General features: G+C 34.4%; 1 protein-coding gene across 1 annotated transcript in view; it reads left to right on the top strand.

Annotated features, from left to right (window-relative positions):
- cntnap2a (contactin associated protein 2a) overlaps window positions 1-21,354 on the top strand; it is a 245,255-nt gene that overhangs the window by 215,272 nt on the left and 8,629 nt on the right. Inside the window, exon 21 of the mRNA XM_016285487.1 lies at window positions 5,416-5,509. Within this exon, the coding sequence (XP_016140973.1) occupies window positions 5,416-5,509 (94 nt within the window). The remainder of the gene's footprint in view (window positions 1-5,415; window positions 5,510-21,354) is intronic.

Below are 21,354 nucleotides of genomic sequence, written 5' to 3'. Positions count from 1 at the left end.
GTGTGTGTGTGTGTGTGTGTGTGTGTGTGTGTCTGAGTGTGTGTTTATGACACTAGGATAACTCTCCTTTATTTTCTTGTGTGTATAACTGTGTTGAGTGTCCTTTAGCACTACTCAGGCACACACACACACACACACACACACACACACTGCATGGCAATCAAGCAGGTACTCCTAAGGTAGATCACATAGATGTGTAAATTAAAGGCAGGTTAGGACTCAGAAGAACTCAGGTTTCTAAGGTAGATCTGTTATATTTGTCCAAGCCTGATAAGTTCTGTTTAATTAGCCCAGCAGGTTTATTAGGGCTGTTAAATTAGCTTTTCTTTTCAAATTACAGATTATTTTCTGTTCTTTAGTTTTGTTGGAAATTACAAATAACATTAACTTGCTTGGCATTTACATGTCCACTATGCTTTTATGACAATAATAACAATAACAAAAACCTTTTTTCAATATCAAAATATTTTTTTCAACATCATTTTTATACATTAGTTTATAAGATTTAGATATGTACTGTATATAACGTTCAGGAATTTGGGGGTTTTGTTGTGTAGTGTTGTGTGTGTGTGTGTGTGTGTGTGTGTGTGTGTGTGTGTGTTTTGTTTTGTCGCTTGTGCTTACGCTGCATTTATTTGATTAAAAATATATTTTTTTAAAACAGTAATATTGTGAAATATTATAAATATCACATTTCTTATTATTATCTATGTTGATTTTTTTTTTTTTTGGAAACGTTGCTAAAAACAATTTCAGCATTCTTTGATGAATAGAATGTTACAAAGAACAGCATTTATTTAAAATAAAAAAATTTGGTAACATTATTAATGGTTTTACTGTTACTTTTGATCAGTGTTGCATAACTGCTAAATAAAAATATCTTACTGAACCCAAATATTTAAACCAGGGTTAATATTGTAAACTAATATATAAATTTAACCTAGCTGCAAAGGCAACATTTCTTGGTACGAAATAACTAAAACTAAAACTGAAAAATACAAATATAAAAAAAAATAAATTATTAAAGTTTTAAAATTAAAATAAAAAAAGAAAATATAAAAATATTGATAAAAATGTATTGCAATGACACTAAAATACACTGCAGAATACTGCTATGGACATCATTTAAAGGCAGGGACATCTCATTAATATGTTTTATAATGAATGACGATCTGCCACTGGAATTTGTGATTTCTTTATGCTGATTGGTCATTGTGGTTTTTATCAGTCATGGAAATTGTCCGTGGCAGTGTTCTCTCCAGCATGACGCATTTTAATCTATCGCTTCTCCACGGCTCCCTCTTCATTCTAGTGAAATTACAAAACAAAATCCAATTGCATCCCCACTCCTGATATACATCTACTTATGCAGAGGCATAACAGATGCCATTTTGGTTTATTGAAATCAAAAATTATATTAGAAGTTAGAACCTGGAACCTCCATAATATAAATGAATCGTCACAGGTTGATCAGAAATACTGATATTATTGCATATTATATTAAATATATTTACTTACAGTCCTAATTGTAATGATATTGTTTACATTTCAGTTTTAAATTATATTAAAGATAATAAAAATAAATGTTCTCTTACAGACCTGAGTATTTATTCATCAAAACAGTCAAAGATTGTGTTCAATTATTTGTGAATTATTGAGGAATCAGATTCTGATTTTGCATTTTAGATTTCTGTGATGCAGGTTTTGCCCACCTGTGCATTTTCCAGAAGAGTAAAGAGTTTGCTTCAAAAGGAATATGAGATGAGAGACAGTAACATCAGTCCAGCTGACCTTTCCAGACACCCACGCCTGTGATATTTCTTTTGAATGAAACATCACACCCTTTTTGAATCAGACAGTGAAAGGTCAAAACATAACTAAGAGTACAACCATGTGGGAAAAGCAAACAGATGTACTTGATCTTTTAGAAGTTTTTGAAGATTTTTTTTAAACCCTAAGGCAAAAAGCAGAGCGCACTTTCATTTTGGGATGTATTATTAAGTTAGATTAATGAATACTTTTGGGGTTCCCACTATCAGGTCAACTTTCTATTAAAGTAATGTGGTGGACCTTGCACTATGTTTTTATTATTGCATTAAGCCCCTTTTTCACCATATCTGACAAGAAATCATTCATTTCCACTGGAGAACACTAGGAGCTGTGTGGACTTCTAATTGTATGGAATTTTTGGATCCCATTTGAGCTTTAGATGTGTTAAAATACATCAGATCTGATGACCCGATGTGATGTATTCTAACCTATGAGATATGTGAACAAAGTGAGAATTACCAATATTTTTCCACTTAAACATTATTCTTTAAATACCATTTCTGTAAAATTGGTGGTTATGAATAATTATGTCAGAAATGTTATAGTTGTGAAATAGTGTTTTTTGTTGATTAGCCCTACTTACTATGTTTTTTTACACAACTGTTGCCGCCTTACTGCATATAAGGATGATCTTTGGACTAAAAAAAAATATTTAAAAAAATGATATCAAGCCAGAGTTAATGTACACAAAACCTAAAACTATTAGAATGTTTTTGTTAATTGAAACTGAAATAAAATAAAAATATAAATATTAGATAACAACTTTAAGCACTAAAATTACTAATTGAAAATAAATACAAACTAAAACTGAAATAAAAATAAATTAACAACTAAAATAGCAACATTACAAAACATATAAAAATATATACAAAAGTACATAAAATTGAACAAATAATTTAAATGATTGTGAAAAACTGATAATCATCATATTGATAATCATTTTTGCTTTTGTGGCTGTATTCATACATTAATTATTTATTCATTTTACCATGGTGAAGTGAAGTGTCAGGGAAGTGTTTTGCAATCTTTAATATAATATAATAATTTATGTATAAACATAAAAATATATTATTTATATATGCATATTTTAAAGGAGTATATTTTGGTAGCATTTTTACTGTCTTTATTGGGGGAAAATGTATAAGAGTGTGTATTTGTGTGTTTACAATTTTTTTGTAAATTTTATAATTGTATTTAGAATTTATTGCATTGCATTGTTTAAAAAGCATTTTGCTTTATATATATATATATATATATATATATATATATATAAGGGAAGGTGTACATTTTATATATTTATTTAGACTTTCACCACTTTAATTACTATTTGGCTTTTTTGCTGTTCAGTTTAATTGATAATTTAATGATTTTGTTCAATTAAGTCTCATTTGTTGTTTATTTCAGACACAAAACAGGGTTATGGTTTAATTTGTATTTTTTAATCTTAGTTGTTGTTCATTTGGTTGATTGCTGAGTGACAGGATGGCATCACCTATCAGCAGCAATTTTGGTTTGAAATGTTTCAAAATCTTACAAAAATGTACCTAAAAATGCACCTTTCCAAAACTAATTTCTTAGAACGACTCATGTCTATTAACTCCCACTCTCTTTTCCATCATTTTATTCTTTTTTTTCGTTTATGTCCTGTGTTTATTTGCTGTTACTCTCTAAGTTGTTCTCTCAGTGGGGTTGTGGCTATAACTCAAGCTTGTGCTGTCAAAGCAGCAAACGCCCCAGGGGGATCTGGCTGTCGCCTCCCAGGCCGAGTGTCCTCTCTCTGGGTGGCCACTGTGCAGGAGGGGCCCTGTCAGATAGGAGGCTCATTGGATGGAGATTAATTATAGGCCCACAGCAGGGCTCATTAGCAATAGCCATGTCAGAATGGGGCCGCAGCACCACAAGGGACAGTCCCTCTCTCGTGTCATCCCTCCATCCCTGCTGCCCATTAGTTTGAGAGGTAAACAGGTTGAAAGCAATTTAATTTGGTCACATTATCCCGTCGACGGATGGCAACACACCCTCCTCCATTAGCAGCGGCAGAAACACAAGCCCACGAGGTCTTCTGAGATTCACCAAGCGGTGAATGTTAGCGGTGAGGGAGGGCTTCCCCTGCTTGATTTACCCGGCACAAACGCACCTGGGAGGCGTCTGAATAAACATGCTTGCATTTATCAGTCCGCCACATCAGTGGAACAAATGAGAGCTGAAATATGTCAGGCAAACGCTATTGTGTTGGACTCTCCGTTTCTTTCTTTGAGGCTAATTTGTATTCAAGGCAGTGCGCAGCGATGAGAGCGCCACTTTCACAACACAGAGGAGACTGAGAGAGCAGCCGTATCTTCAAGCACAAAAAAGTAATTTAGCGGAAATAATTCTTTTTAATACCGAGGTTGAGATGCCTCATGCTAATTAGGAGTGCCAGTGAATCAGCAGTAACGGGGGTAATTAAAGCTGTCACCGAATGTGTGTGTGCATGTGTGTGTGTGGTTGCATTCAACTGTTGCCGCCTTACTGCATATCAGCATGATCTTTGGACTGAAAAAATAATAATATTTAAAAAATTATATCAAGTCAGGGTTATCATTAACGAAAACTAATACTATTGTAATTATTTTGTTAATTGAAAACTGAAATAAAATAAAATATAAATATTCCATAAGAACTTGAAGCACTAAAATTATTAACTGAAAATAAATAACTAAATCTAAACAAAAACTGAAACAGACGTAACAGTAAACATAACAAATTGACAAAAAATTAAGTTAGTAATTCAAACTAAAACAGACAATATAAATAATATAAATATTATAAATAATTACTAATTAATTCCAAAATATTAATTAAAACTGTAATGGTATGTAAATAATACTAATTATTATGCTACAAATTAAGCTACTTTGTTTGACAAGTGTAAATGTATAAATGAAAGTGACTCTATATATAAAAATGCACAAATTGGAATCGAATGCTGGTTCGAGCCCTGAACTTTTTCAACTCTGCATGTACACCTGGAAGCAAATGTTTAAAATATATATTAATAATAATAAAATTACCTATATTGTGCATTTGATTGTACTGTATATTCAAAATACTGCTGTGCAATAAGTAAAAGTAAATTATATATCTAAAAGTTTATTCAATTAAATCATTATTTGTTCAATTAAATAATATTATAATTATAACTATTATTAAATACATTGAAAAAATAGTAGTAGTAGTAGTAGTAAAATACATTACAAAGTATATTTTAAATAATTGTTATAATACTTTGTTATATATTTCAATGATGTTTTATATCAGTTATAAATAGTACATTATATAAAATTTATACATTTTGTGAATATGTAACAAATAAAACTCCCTCATTTTAAGAGGTAACTGAGTGAATTGTAAATGCTGTGGTGCTTTGACTGTATGGTCAGTGATTAAATATTTAACCAGTAGATGGCACCATTGCCCACTATAGAGAAATATTAATTGCATGGGCAATTTGTACTTGACCACCAGCAACAGATATTTGTATATAGGCTGATTTAGTTTCTGTGTCTTTCTGTTTTCTTTTCTTACTACCTGTCTTTCTTACAGCTGGATCATTATCCTCCCGTCAGCTACAGCCTGCCAGAAGCCTCAGACACACAGTTCACCCTGGTCAAGTCACTCTTCCTGGGTAAAGTCTTTGGTAAGTGCTCTCTGTTCCTTTGCAAACTCCCCCAGGCTTGGATTAACCGGTAACCTCAAATTTTTTGTTTGTTTGTTTCACTTTATTAACAATAAACTGTATTTGTAAGACAAGAGCATAGGTTGACGATTATATAGTATCCACAGAATATTTTGGCAACACTTGCCTTAAAGCCTTTATGCATTATAAAAGTAGTTTTAATGCATTAATTATGCCTTGTAATGCACCTTATGCATTGTACAATCTAATGAATAATTGTAACCACAGTTTATACATTATAACACTTATCAATTCATTGTTACACTATGCATTTCAAATTTGGTTATAATATTATTTACGACAAAATATAATGTATTACAACACACATTATGAATAATTATAATGTATTATACCCTTTAATAACCTTTATTAAATAATAAGCGAGTACACCGTGAATCCATTTTCCAAACCGTGTTTTTGGCTTATCCTGAATCACTACGGTACACCTATAATAGATGTTTATATTCAGACTATTTTAGACTGGTTTGGTAGGTACCGCTGCGGAGTAGCCCAGTACCTGCGTGATTCGTCATAGACGTAAACAGAGAGAAGTAGTTCCGGCTACAATGTTCTTCCGCAAGACGCATGCAGTTCTGTTTATTAACCGCTAGAGCGCCAAAAGCTATTTCTGATCTTTTAACCTTTAAGAGTTGAAAACTCAAACCCTTAGAAATTCAAAAGGAATTGTGCTATTGTGAGTTGGTGCAGACAGAAATTTGTATTAAAACACTGTATTGCCTCAGTTCAGCCACTAGGTGGTAATAGATGTATGGCATAATATTAATAATTTATAATTTAGTATTAATTCTGTATATGCTTTGTTATGCTGAATGCTTGTTTACATTACAACAATTTCTGCAGATACAAATTACATCTTATTTCACAGAATTAGTAGGAATTAGTAGAATTATTTGATTCCTTCTTTTTCCAGTACAATACTTTGTAGCAGTTCACAAAGGAAGTATGTGAAGGAAATTATATACCTTGCTTTGTGAACTCTGGGGGCACAGAAGGTCAGGAATGTAATTTCCTTCTGCCAGTCCACAGCGTCCTTGAATGCCCTCTAAAGATGTCAGTGGCTTTAAGACAATCGCTTAAAGGTCTCTCACCCGGAGACATATAACAGACATGCACTTTCTTCAATGAATAACCATGAGGCACCAACCAGAGCCCATTATGCTCAATTCAGCGTTGCCTGCTGGCACTCCAAAAACAGCTAAGTGACCCACTGTTGTTACCAATAGCAGGAGGCGGTTCAGTCACACAAACACCCAAAGCCTGGTGGCATTATCCACCTACATATTAATTTTTAGCAAAAATCATGTACAGTGGAAAGCAAAAACTGTTTCATCTCTCAGCCAAATCTGGTGTACTGGTCCGCCAGAAAACTTCTAATCTTCTTCCTGTCTGCGGGCGCATAATCTCAGCCGTGTCTATCAGAGCGTGCTGTCTTCCTGTTTCCACAGTCTCTGGAGCCTCTGCATCAATTCATGCTGAAACTGTCCACTGCCCTACTTGCCTCATCAATCATTCATGGCTGGAGACCCCTTTCACATCAATAAGCCACACTCTTTCCGCATGTTCTGCTTAAGGCGATGTCCATGGTTGACCTGCAAGCTGTTTGTCATGGAATATTTACCTTAACATATTTGGGAGGAACAGCTGTGGTCCCATAATGCCGTTGACATGTGGCTAGAGCTTTGTGCTTGCAACATCCTACTTTAAGTATTCGTTGATGCTTTTTGTGCAGTGGAAAGGAAGAGTTTGTGATGGTCCTGTTTTTAAGTGAATTTTACATGTGATAAAATGGTATGTGGTAACAAAATGCTGTGCTATGATATTCTTTTAGTGTATAGTATAAATTTATGCTGCAAATTGGGATGTGGAATCTAGTCTTCAGAGCTTTCCGACATTGTTTTCAACTTCTTGCTGTTAGACAAAAAGCACAAAATCATGGCATACACTAATATTGATGAAATAGTATTTAATTAGATTGCACAAATATATTTTGATATTGGATGAAATACAAGTCATCGCAGTGCATTCTGGGATTGCCTTTGCCACAAAGGTTATATGCAGGGCTCAACAGTATTCAACATTTTTTTCAGCTGGCCAATAGTTCAGATTTTTTTCTTTGCCCTGACAAAAGTTTATCTGACCTCACCACAAAATAACAATAATTTTAAAAAAATTTAGAAATGCATTTATTAATTGCTAGAAATGTTTGTAATATAAATGTTTTCCTTATCAAAATGTTCCTTATATTTGTTGTCATTACTTTTTTAATGAAATTGTAATTACAAAAGGAAAAAATGCAACAATCTAGAAATTATACAGATGTTATGTAACTTCTTAAATGTATAAATATTTTTGCTGGAAAACAGACATACTGTAGGTTGCAAAACATTGATTTGTAGTTTTTACAACACAAACATTCTTTAGCAAACATTCTTGCTAATGCTTTCTATACTTTTCTAGTCATTTTTACAAATATGACAAAATATAATTTGTTAAACTAGCTAAATAAATTCTTAAAATGACACTACATATATACTTATACATATATACTTATACATGTGTGTGTGTGTGTGTGTGTGTGTGTATACAGTATATATATATATATATAGATATATATAGATATAGACTATATTAAAGAAAACATTTAAGTTTGTATCCTTACTTTTGAGCCCTGTATATGTGATACAGACTAATTTATTCAAATTTAATTCAAATAAAGCTATCTTAAAACAAAGCAATTATGGAAGTATAACTTTTGGAACATCCTTCATGTTGTGAAAACCTATAATGCTTTAAAATGCTGCAAATGACTTCCAGTCACATTTCATATCAAACCCTGAGATGAATTTAGATTATGTCAAACACTGTGAATTCAATGTTCATTCTAAAGAGAGCACGTGGGAGTTTCTGGGCAATGAGTAAGTTGATGATCTGGCAACCTCAATCTGTCATGCCTACATGCTCAGAATGAATCAAGACAGCTTGTTATAGAAAACAAGAACTCCTGACATGGAGACCTGAAAAAAAGTGAAAGTAAGTTTGTGAACTCCATAAGCGCTGTGACAGGAAACACTGGCTGCTGACATCCTCCAGTTGTTCAGGTGATTGTTTTCTGTGTAGGCTGATGCAGGATAGCACTGCAGGGATTCGTGAGTGGCGCAGAAACTCGTTTAAGCATCCAGATATAAGTTCCTCTCAGAGCCTGTATTCATGAATCAGGCTAATTGGACATTGAGCTGAGTGTGCTATCTGTGTCTCCGGACCATAATTGCATTTTAGGGAATCAGAGCAATAAGACTGGAAGATGAGAAAAGATTATTTGAAACTGGCTGAAAGCATACAGCATTCGTGATTGTGTTGTTGTCTTTAGGTACTTTATATGTATCAGGGTGATGCAGTGCATAGTATTGTTTTTCTCATTCAAATGTGTAATAATTAGGGCTGTCAATACCTTCTGTATTCATATTTATTTATGATTTAGTCAGGTTGTTTTTTGTTAGTTTGTTTGTTTTGGTATTTAATATATTTAGGTCGTTTAACACCTTAAATTGTGAAGAACTTTATAATGTTACAAAAGATTTCTGTTTCAGATATACAGTATGTATAGATGCACATATACACAGAGACACACACAAAACAGCTGTGTATGTGCTGTATACATTTTTAGAATTCATAAAATTATTAATATTTATGGCAGTTATCACTGAAATTACACCACATCATTAATTTTGCACAGTCATATTGAATCAATTCAGCATATTTAATTAATCATATGCTTAAATGCATTGATTTTGACAAACCCAATAATAAAATAAGTGTGGTTAGGTCAGACAGTGTTTTAAGGGAAAACTGCAGTATGTAGTACTTTGTTCATTTGATATGCTGTTGGCAAAGATGTTGATGATACAGCAGTTTGAGCTTTTGAGAAACCACATGCGGTCTCCATCTCTCTTGTTTCTCCTCTGCGTCTCTCCTCTGGTGCCAGGCTTTTAGTCTTATCGATGGCACTAGGAGACTGATTTGATCAATACTGAATACTTGCTATATCAAGGTCGTCTGCAAGAGGATGATTTTGAGCAGAGAAAAAAAATTTTGTTTGCCTTTTATATGAAATATTTTTTTTATATTTATAGTGTCTTGCTAAAGCAAACACATTTTTTTGTTATTGTCCATACAGCGTTAGTGGTTTATTCTGAACATCTTAAAACAAGTGTTTGACCTCACAGCTATGAATGATACCTTGAAGGAAATGTTTCTTTATTGGAACAGATTTGAAGAAATTTAGCATTACATCACTTGCTCACCAACTGATCCTCTACAGTGAATGGGTGCCGTCAGAATGAGAGTCCAAACAGAAGATAAAAACATCACAATAATCCACACAACTCCATCAATTAACATATTGTGAAGTGTAAATCTGTGTTTTTGTAAGAAACAAATAGATCAAGGTGTTTTAAACTGTCAATTCTGGACAAAATATGGCTAAGTCCATAATCCATAATAATGCTTCCTCCAGTGAAAACATTCCCTGTTATCCTCTCACATCAGAATCCTCAGACATAATTGTTTGCAAGTGTTTTGAACTGTTTTTGCTAATAAGTGGTGCTTGATCTGTGCATATTTCTCTCCTGATTCAGACGAGATGATTTTTCACTAGAGCATGCCGTAATATGGATATATGTATTTTAGCAACAGTTTAAAGTTAATGGTGAATTTGTTTATTACAAACACAGATTTTCACTTTACAAGACATTATTGATCGACAGGAGTCCTGTGGATTATTTGGACTCTCATTCTGATGGCACCCATTCACTGCTGAGGATCCACTGGTGAGCAAGTGAATAATGCTAAATTTCTTATTTATATCTTGGATGGCTGGAGGGTGAATAAATCTTCAGCAAATTTACATTTTTGGATGAACTATTCCTTTAAATCATGCTGTTTGCCGAGAAGATGTGTGCTTTTACTTTTCTAAACAGTAAGATTTACAGTTTTCACTTAACAGATAATAAAAACAGCCAAAGAAATCCCATCGATTTACATTAAAGGATGTTTGGTCTAGTATCTACACATAATTTCATTTATTCTGTCTGTCAGAGAGTCAAGCATCACTTTGTATCCCCAGATATCCCAGAGCATCACACACTGTTCCGACAACCATCACATCATCACCCAGTCAGCACACACTAAACTATGTGAATTTACAGTAATTGGCAATGAGATAAAGCTAATTAAATGACCATGTGCTTTATGGCCCCTGGAGGTCGCATCAGACATTAGTATTCAGCATTCCATCACAGACTCCTCCTCCAGCCGAGCCGCATGGCTGTGATGATGTTAATTCTGAACCGATAAAGCAGTGCGGTTAACCAACCCCACCCCGCTATCAGAATTCAGCCTCTGTCCCGGTGTGCTCTCACAGGCGGCTTTGTCCTGGATGACAAATGGCTGCAATATAACAAAGAGTGAAAAATTTAAGGGGGTCTGAATACTTTCCGTACCCACTGTATACTTATACATGTGTGTGTGTGTGTGTGTGTATACAGTATATATAGATATAGATATATATAGATATAGACTATATTAAAGAAAACATTTAAGTTTGTATCCTTACTTTTGAGCCCTGTATATGTGATACAGACTAATTTATTCAAATTTAATTCAAATAAAGCTATCTTAAAACAAAGCAATTATGGAAGCTTAACTTTTGGAACATCCTTCATGTTGTGAAAACCTATAATGCTTTAAAATGCTGCAAATGACTTCCAGTCACATTTCATATCAAACCCTGAGATGAATTTAGATTATGTCAAACACAGTGAATTAAATGTTCATTCTAAAGAGAGCACGTGGGAGTTTCTGGGCAATGAGTAAGTTGATGATCTGGCAACCTCAATCTGTCATGCCTACATGCTCAGAATGAATCAAGACAGCTTGTTATAGAAAACAAGAACTCCTGACATGGAGACCTGAAAAAAAGTTGAATTTACAGTAATTGGCAATGAGATAAAGCTAATTAAATGACCATGTGCTTTATGGCCCCTGGAGGTCACATCAGACATTAGTATTCAGCATTCCATCACAGACTCCTCCTCCAGCCGAGCCGCATGGCTGTGATGATGTTAATTCTGAACCGATAAAGCAGTGCGGTTAACCAACCCCACCCCGCTATCAGAATTCAGCCTCTGTCCCGGTGTGCTCTCACAGGAGCACACTGGATGTCCTGGATGTGAACTCCTGACATGGAGACCTGAAAAAAAGTGAAAGTAAGTTTGTGAACTCCATAAGCGCTGTGACAGGAAACACTTGCTGCTGACATCCTCCAGTTGTTCAGGTGATTGTTTTCTGTGTAGGCTGATGCAGGATAGCATTGCAGGGATTCGTGAGTGGCGCAGAAACTCGTTTAAGCATCCAGATATAAGTTCCTCTCAGAGCCTGTATTCATGAATCAGGCTAATTGGACATTGAGCTGAGTGTGCTATCTGTGTCTCTGGACCATAATTGCATTTTATATATATATATATAGTTCGGTGACTAGTGGGCTTCTTAGCCATAACTTTGTTGCCAAGGATTTTCAGTCGGATTTAGATCAGGACTCTGGCCTGGCCATTTCATTATTTCAGTGTTCTTTGCTTCAAGGAACTGCTTTACCCATTTTGCATTTCTTTCTCCAGTTTGATGCCTAACATAATGTTTCCCATCAGACCCAAATTAAACTTTCTGTCATTATTAAAGTGAACTTTGGACCAATTCTCCTCTGTCCACACAACATGATCCTCAGCAATGGTGAACTTAGCCTTTTTATTCTTTCTGCTGATGAGAGGTTTGTACTGCAGAGTGCACTTTCAGTCAGACTTCTCTTTAACGTGCTGAGACAGATCCTTACCCCTTACCCCAGCACTGAACTGGTGAGCAATTCCAGCTGCAGTGTTGAACCGATTCCCTATTGAGAGTCCCAATCCTGTCTTCTCATGCACTTCTCTTATGTGGATGACCAGCTGTTTTGGGGGATTTGAATTAATTAGTGTCATTTTAAAGCTGCAATATTCTAGAAATCACAGATTTTAAATGTCCATCTTCTCGTGCAATAGCTGAAAGGGTCATCCCTTTGGCCTTCATGTGGACCGCCTGTCGTAGGGTTTCAGTCATCTTAGAGCGGCCTGCCATCTTGCAATTTCAGTGAAAATTAGAGGAATGCTGCCAGTTAAATAGGGTCTGTCATATAATTAAGGAAAATAGCACCAGGTGCTGGATTAACACAAATAACTTGTAGGTATCTGTAAGTGTTCTCTAATTTTGATCAGAGTTCTTTTTTTTAAATATCTCATTTAGGTTTTTTATACTGTGCTTCAGAATGCGATTAATTTATGAAATAGTCTTTAAAAACTGCCCTTCTGCCCTGCTCTCAAATAGGACTAAGCAGTGACCTTGAAATATAGGAAATTGTATATACAGTGGGTACGGAAAGTATTCAGACCCCCTTAAATTTTTCACTCTTTGTTATATTGCAGCCATTTGCTAAAATCATTTAAGTTCATTTTTTTCCTCAATGTACACACAGCACCCCATATTGACAGAAAAACACAGAATTGTTGACATTTTTGCAGATTTATTAAAAAAGAAAAACTGAAATATCACATGGTCCTAAGTATTCAGACCCTTTGCTGTGACACTCATATATTTAACTCAGGTACTGTCCATTTCTTCTGATCATCCTTGAGATGGTTCTACACCTTAATTTGAGTCCAGCTGTGTTTGATTATACTGATTGAACATAAAGTAAAGTAAAGTAAAGTAATTGTTTGAGACATGTGTCTCGATGCATCAAAAACACACCAAAGTTAGATTCAACAAAGAATATTCAGAGGAAAAGAAAGAAGACATTTTTAGAGGGAATGTAGGACGCCTTTGAAGTCTATTCCACGGTTTTGACAGGCTCCCACTGCAAGATAATGAAGGGAAAGGGGTTGAAGGAGAAAAGGGAAACTCTACAGGGAGAAAATGACTCCAATATGATACATTCAATTTGGCAAGTTTTATGTTTTGAATCTCACTCATTCCATCCCGTCTTACTCCCCATGAAGGAGATAAATTACCTATTTACTATAATTAGCTGTTGTACATAGATGAGTTAAAATCCCTGATAATCCCAGTGGTTTTTGAAGCAGTCGCCTCATGTTAAATGAGTTTGCAGTGATTCAGCAGGTTTGTGCAGGTTGTTTTAAAAGCGAGCATAGCAGGTGGGAGGTAGACGCCTGCTTATCTTTCTCAAAGAAACCAAACATCTCTGAAATCCTTTTGTCAAGCATCACTGAAGGTTATGTGCTTTCATGCCTGGCTGTCTCCTTAATGCAACAGAATGAGATTCTGTCATTTTTATGTTGTTTTTCTCCTGGCAGGTTTTTAGTGCTTTCTGTGCAAATCTGCAGGCACCTCAAAGGGATGCAAATACTTCAAAAGATTTGATCTCTAGCAGTTGATTTATTGTTTTAGAGCATTGTTTGTGAAGACGATTTGTATTATTGCAATTCCCAACAACATATACACTGAATTTCTTTAGGCCTCTTCAGATGAGACTAGCTTTTCCTGAGGAGGGTACATTTCTTTTGCAGATGTACTTTGTGATTCTAATCATGTCCAAATTCAACTTAAATGTTTTTTTCTCAGATTCTATTAATATAATTCAGACCCTCCGGGAAACCTAATGCTTTAAAAATGTCTGTCATTGTGGTGTTTTTTTTTATACAGTGCATCTCCATTTATCTTTGCATTTAACTTAAAAAAATAAATAACATTATAGTCTCGTCTTGTTAACGAAGATGCGGCATAAATTTAGTCATAGTTTTTATCATCAGATATTAGTTTTAGCTCGTCAACGTCTCCTATTAGTAACAGAAAAAATGTTCGTTAACAAATATTTTTCGTTGTCGTCTTCATTGACGAAATTAACACTGAAATATACACAGTACACACACATTATGTAAACACAAATTTTATTTTAATATATACAGTGGGTACGGAAAGTATTCAGACCCCCTTAAATTTTTCATGGCCAAGGTTACAAAAAATTTCTGCTGCACTTAAGGTTCCCAAGAGCACAGTGGCCTCCATTCCTTAAATGGAAGACGTTTGGGACGTTCAGAACCCTTCCTAGAGCTGGCCGTCCGGCCAAACTGAGCTATCGGGGGCGAAGAGCCTTGGTGAGAGAGGTAAAGAAGAACCCAAAGATCACTGTGGCTGAGCTCCAGAGATGCAGTTGGGAGATGGGAGAAAGTTGTAGAAAGTCAACCATCACTGCAGCCCTCCACCAGTCGGGGCTTTATGGCAGAGTGGCCCGACGGAAGCCTCTCCTCAGTGCAAGACACATGAAAGCCTGCATGGAGTTTGCTAAAAAACACCTGAATAAGATTCTCTGGTCTGATGAGACCCAGATAGAACTTTTTGGCCTTAATTCTAAGCGGTATGTGTGGAGAAAACCAGGCACTGCTCATCACCTGTCCAATACAGTCCCAACAGTGAAGCATGGTGGTGGCAGCATCATGCTGTGGGGGTGTTTTTCAGCTGCAGGGACAGGACGACTGGTTGCAATCGAGGGAAAGATGAATGCGGCCAAGTACAGGGTTATCCTGGACGAAAACTTTCTCCAGAGTGCTCAGGACCTCAGACTGGGCCGAAGGTTTATCTTCCAACAAGACAATGACCCTAAGCACACAGCTAAAATAATGAAGGAGTGGCTTCACAACAACTCTGTGACTGTTCTTGAATGGCCCAGCCAGAGCCCTGACTTAAACCCAATTGAGCATCTCTGGAGAGACCTAAAAATGGCTGTCCACCAACGTTTACTATCCAACCTGACAGAACTGGAGAGGCTCTGCAAGGAGGAATGGCAGAGGATCCCTAAATCCAGGTGTGAAAAACTTGTTGGGTCTTTCCCAAAAAGACTCATGGCTGTATTCGATCAAAAGGGTGCTTCTACTAAATACTGAGCAAAGGGTCTGAATACTTAGGACCATGTGATATTTCAGTTTTTCTTTTTTAATAAATCTGCAAAAATGTCAACAATTCTGTGTTTTTCTGTCAATATGGGGTGCTGTGTGTACATTAATGAGGAAAAAAATTAACTTAAATGATTTTAGCAAATGGCTGCAATATAACAAAGAGTGAAAAATTTAAGGGGGTCTGAATACTTTCCGTACCCACTGTATATATATATATATATATATATAGTTTATACCTCGCAATTCTGTCTTTTTTTCTGAATTTTCCATTTACATCTTGTAACCACCATGAAATACAAAAATTAAAATGATAATTGTGACAATCTTTTTTCTCGCAATTGCAAGTTTCTCACAGTTTACCCTTTTCTCCTCAAAATTGCATGTTCATATCTCATAATTCTGTTTTTATATTTGGAGAGTTGTCGGGGAAAATTGTGAGATTTAAACTCAGTTGCATGAAAAATAAAAAAAATTGTCGAGTAGCAAAAAAAGTTGCAAGTCCCTTTTTTATTAAATTTTTTATCCTGTGGCAGAAACAAGCTTTTAATTATCGGTACATAGTCACAAATGTCCTTTATTTAAACAAGTGTGACATTGTTTAGAGAACCAATTCCGTTCAATAAGAGCTTTTCTTTCATTTTCAATTTTTTTTTTTTGCTCTTCTCATCTCTTGCTGTTTCTTCAGTTGATTAAAACCACCAAAAGCAGAATCGCCTCTGCAGTGTTCTGCCCTAAAGCCTTCATAGCATTAAACAGGCTCAGTCAGGAGATTTCATTCCTAATTAAATTACTCCCAACGGATGTCCTATTCATCAGTCCAGGTGTGTGTGAAGAGATTTATGCCTTTCTTACATCAGTCTGAACGGCCTCATCACCCATGATTCATATAGTGAGATGATTCATCATCCTGCACATATGTGCTTCGGTTGGGGTGTACACTCTTAAAAATAAAGGTGCTTCACGATGCCATAGAAGAACCATTTGTCTAAAAGGTTCCATAAAGAACCTTTAACATCTGAAGAACCTTGCTGTTTCACAAAAGGTTCTTTGGGGCGAAAGAAGGTTCTTCAGATTATAAAAAGGTAAGAAAGAGATTGTTCTTTAAAGAACCTTTGACTGAATGGTTCTTTGTGGAACCAAAAATGGTTCTTCTATGGCATCGCTTGAAGAACCGTTTGAAGCACCTTTATTTTTAAGAGTGTAGCTGAATGTTACAGTGGCTTTTGAATTCAGGCACTCCCACCTCAAGATAAAGATTCAGACTACAAAAATAGCATACAAAGCAGCTTGAATTACACTTTTAACATAAGAATTCATGTGGCTGCATTAACAAAAACAAAAGCTTCACATTTCTGCTTTTAAAGTGTGAACCAGATTATAAATCTAATATTACTGCAATGAAAAGATTATTCCCTTGAGTCTGTTTTGACACAGTCATTAAGTACCAATTATGAGAAGCCCCCTCAAACCCTGACGATTTAAGACAAGAATAATGTACAGATTTATAGCTGGCTACACCCTCGAGGGGCCGATTTACATTAGAAAGGAGCACAAAAGATTTCATTTAGATGAGTGATAGCCTCATATTGTTCCCTTAGGACACTATTCACTCAGTCTCTCTCAGGTGTCATGTGTTCACTGTATGTATCACATACAGCTGAGTGTGTAGTTTGCAGACACAAGCAATATTTAGTGTATTTTTCTACTTTGTGTCTATGGAGCAAATCTGTCGCAAACTGTCGATTACCACCGACAATGAAATGTAAACTTGTTCTTTAAATTTAAAAAATGCAATTAGAGACTCTAACAATGGAAATTTACCAGCCCGGTTTGGCAAAAGGTTTAATAATAAAATTAATTTTAATTAAATGTTTGTTATGCTTAAATTTACATAATACATTAAATATAGTGCTGTCAAACGATTAATCGCATCCAAAATAAAAGTTTGTCTACATAATATACAGTGATATAATAGTGCCGTGAAAAGGTTTTTGACCCCTTCCTGTTTTTTACATTTTTGGCATATTTGTCACACTTAAAAGATTCAGATCATCAAACTAATTTTAATATTACACAAAGATAACCCAGAGTAAATACAAAATGCCAGGTAGGTTTGGACAGCTTTTTTCCCTTAAATTAAATATTAAGTTAAATATTAATATAATGTTGAAAATATTATTTAAATATTTTTAAAGGGTAATCAGCCCAATGGAACAAAAGGTTTCATGTTAAAATTATTTATTAATTTTAACATAAAAATACATTGTAAATATTAATATAATGTTATATATTACACTTAAGATATACGTATATTACACTTAAAAAATACACACAAGTTAAATATTAAATATGAAATCATATTTAGCATTTTAATTTTTTCTAAAGGGAAAATGCATTTAGAGATTCCTAAAATGGAAATAATTTTTTTAACAATTTAATCAATTATTAATATAATGTTATATATTACACTAAAACATATTATATTATTTTAAATATAAAAATACATAATAATAGCAAAGGGTCTGAATATTTAGGACCATGTGATATTTCAGTTTTTCTTTTTTAATAAATCTGCAAAAATGTCAACAATTCTGTGTTTTTCTGTCAATATGGGGTGCTGTGTGTACATTAATGAGGAAAAAAATTAACTTAAATGATTTTAGCAAATGGCTGCAATATAACAAAGAGTGAAAAATTTAAGGGGGTCTGAATACTTTCCGTACCCACTGTATATATATATATATATATATATAGTTTATACCTCGCAATTCTGTCTTTTTTTCTGAATTTTCCATTTACATCTTGTAACCACCATGAAATACAAAAATTAAAATGATAATTGTGACAATCTTTTTTCTCGCAATTGCAAGTTTCTCACAGTTTACCCTTTTCTCCTCAAAATTGCATGTTCATATCTCATAATTCTGTTTTTATATTTGGAGAGTTGTCGGGGAAAATTGTGAGATTTAAACTCAGTTGCATGAAAAATAAAAAAAATTGTCGAGTAGCAAAAAAAGTTGCACGTCCCTTTTTTATTTAATTTTTTATCCTGTGGCAGAAACAAGCTTTTAATTATCGGTACATAGTCACAAATGTCCTTTATTTAAACAAGTGTGACATTGTTTAGAGAACCAATTCCGTTCAATAAGAGCTTTCCTTTCATTTTCAAATTTTTTTTTTTGCTCTTCTCATCTCTTGCGGTTTCTTCAGTTGATTAAAACCACCAAAAGCAGAATCGCCTCTGCAGTGTTCTGCCCTAAAGCCTTCATAGCATTAAACAGGCTCAGTCAGGAGATTTCATTCCTAATTAAATTACTCCAACGGATGTCCTATTCATCAGTCCAGGTGTGTGTGAAGAGATTTATGCCTTTCTTACATCAGTCTGAACGGCCTCATCACCCATGATTCATATAGTGAGATGATTCATCATCCTGCACATATGTGCTTCGGTTGGGGTGTACACTCTTAAAAATAAAGGTGCTTCACGATGCCATAGAAGAACCATTTGTCTAAAAGGTTCCATAAAGAACCTTTAACATCTGAAGAACCTTGCTGTTTCACAAAAGGTTCTTTGGGGCGAAAGAAGGTTCTTCAGATTATAAAAAGGTAAGAAAGAGATTGTTCTTTAAAGAACCTTTGACTGAATGGTTCTTTTCAGGAGATTTCATTCCTAATTAAATTACTCCCAACGGATGTCCTATTCATCAGTCCAGGTGTGTGTGAAGAGATTTATGCCTTTCTTACATCAGTCTGAACGGCCTCATCACCCATGATTCATATAGTGAGATGATTCATCATCCTGCACATATGTGCTTCGGTTGGGGTGTACACTCTTAAAAATAAAGGTGCTTCACGATGCCATAGAAGAACCATTTGTCTAAAAGGTTCCATAAAGAACCTTTAACATCTGAAGAACCTTGCTGTTTCACAAAAGGTTCTTTGGGGCGAAAGAAGGTTCTTCAGATTATAAAAAGGTAAGAAAGAGATTGTTCTTTAAAGAACCTTTGACTGAATGGTTCTTTGTGGAACCAAAAATGGTTCTTCTATGGCATCGCTTGAAGAACCGTTTGAAGCACCGTTATTTTTAAGAGTGTAGCTGAATGTTAGAGTGGCTTTTGAATTCAGGCACTCCCACCTCAAGATAAAGATTCAGACTACAAAAATAGCATACAAAGCAGCTTGAATTACACTTTTAACATAAGAATTCATGTGGCTGCATTAACAAAAACAAAAGCTTCACATTTCTGCTTTTAAAGTGTGAACCAGATTATAAATCTAATATTACTGCAATGAAAAAATTATTCCCTTGAGTCTGTTTTGACACAGTCATTAAGTACCAATTATGAGAAGCCCCCTCAAACCCTGACGATTTAAGACAAGAATAATGTACAGATTTATAGCCGGCTACACCCTCGAGGGGCCGATTTACATTAGAAAGGAGCACAAAAGATTTCATTTAGATGAGTGATAGCCTCATATTGTTCCCTTAGGACACTATTCACTCAGTCTCTCTCAGGTGTCATGTGTTCACTGTATGTATCACATACAGCTGAGTGTGTAGTTTGCAGACACAAGCAATATTTAGTGTATTTTTCTACTTTGTGTCTATGGAGCAAATCTGTCGCAAACTGTCGATTACCACCGACAATGAAATGTAAACTTGTTCTTTAAATTTAAAAAATGCAATTAGAGACTCTAACAATGGAAATTTACCAGCCCGGTTTGGCAAAAGGTTTAATAATAAAATTAATTTTAATTAAATGTTTGTTATGCTTAAATTTACATAATACATTAAATATAGTGCTGTCAAACGATTAATCGCATCCAAAATAAAAGTTTGTCTACATAATATACAGTGATATAATAGTGCCGTGAAAAGGTTTTTGACCCCTTCCTGTTTTTTACATTTTTGGCATATTTGTCACACTTAAAAGATTCAGATCATCAAACTAATTTTAATATTACACAAAGATAACCCAGAGTAAATACAAAATGCCAGGTAGGTTTGGACAGCTTTTTTCCCTTAAATTAAATATTAAGTTAAATATTAATATAATGTTGAAAATATTATTTAAATATTTTTAAAGGGTAATCAGCCCAATGGAACAAAAGGTTTCATGTTAAAATTATTTATTAATTTTAACATAAAAATACATTGTAAATATTAATATAATGTTATATATTACACTTAAGATATACGTATATTACACTTAAAAAATACACACAAGTTAAATATTAAATATGAAATCATATTTAGCATTTTAATTTTTTCTAAAGGGAAAATGCATTTAGAGATTCCTAAAATGGAAATAATTTTTTTAACAATTTAATCAATTATTAATATAATGTTATATATTACACTAAAACATATTATATTATTTTAAATATAAAAATACATAATAATAATAATAATACATAATATATAAAAATACATAATAATAAATATTATATAATGTTGAACATATTATTTAAAGATTTTTTTTATAATGTTAAAAATAAAACTGTCAAAGAACTTTTGAGAACCAGAGGTAACAGAGCGAGTTTTTACTACTTACCACTGTTTCCCACACAAAGTCTATAGCAGAATAGTCATTTGGACTAGAACGCATGATGTCAAGAAAACAAAATTATATTCTATTACACTGAACAGACTTGCTTAGCTTCTCTGAAAGACATCCTGATGCAGTCCGCCTGGTCTCCATCAAAGCCTTGTTGAACAGATGGATGATGTCATTGGCTATTCTGTGCTCATTGCACGTCTCTGGGAGCAGTCATGGTCCAGCGTGGAGG

Source organism: Sinocyclocheilus grahami, unplaced genomic scaffold (genome assembly GCF_001515645.1).
Source record: "Sinocyclocheilus grahami isolate Dianchi unplaced genomic scaffold, SAMN03320097.WGS_v1.1 scaffold197.1, whole genome shotgun sequence".
Taxonomy (NCBI): Eukaryota; Metazoa; Chordata; class Actinopteri; order Cypriniformes; family Cyprinidae; genus Sinocyclocheilus; species Sinocyclocheilus grahami.
The sequence above is the reverse complement of the archived record's forward strand: the minus strand, read 5'-3'. Positions and strand labels throughout refer to the sequence as shown.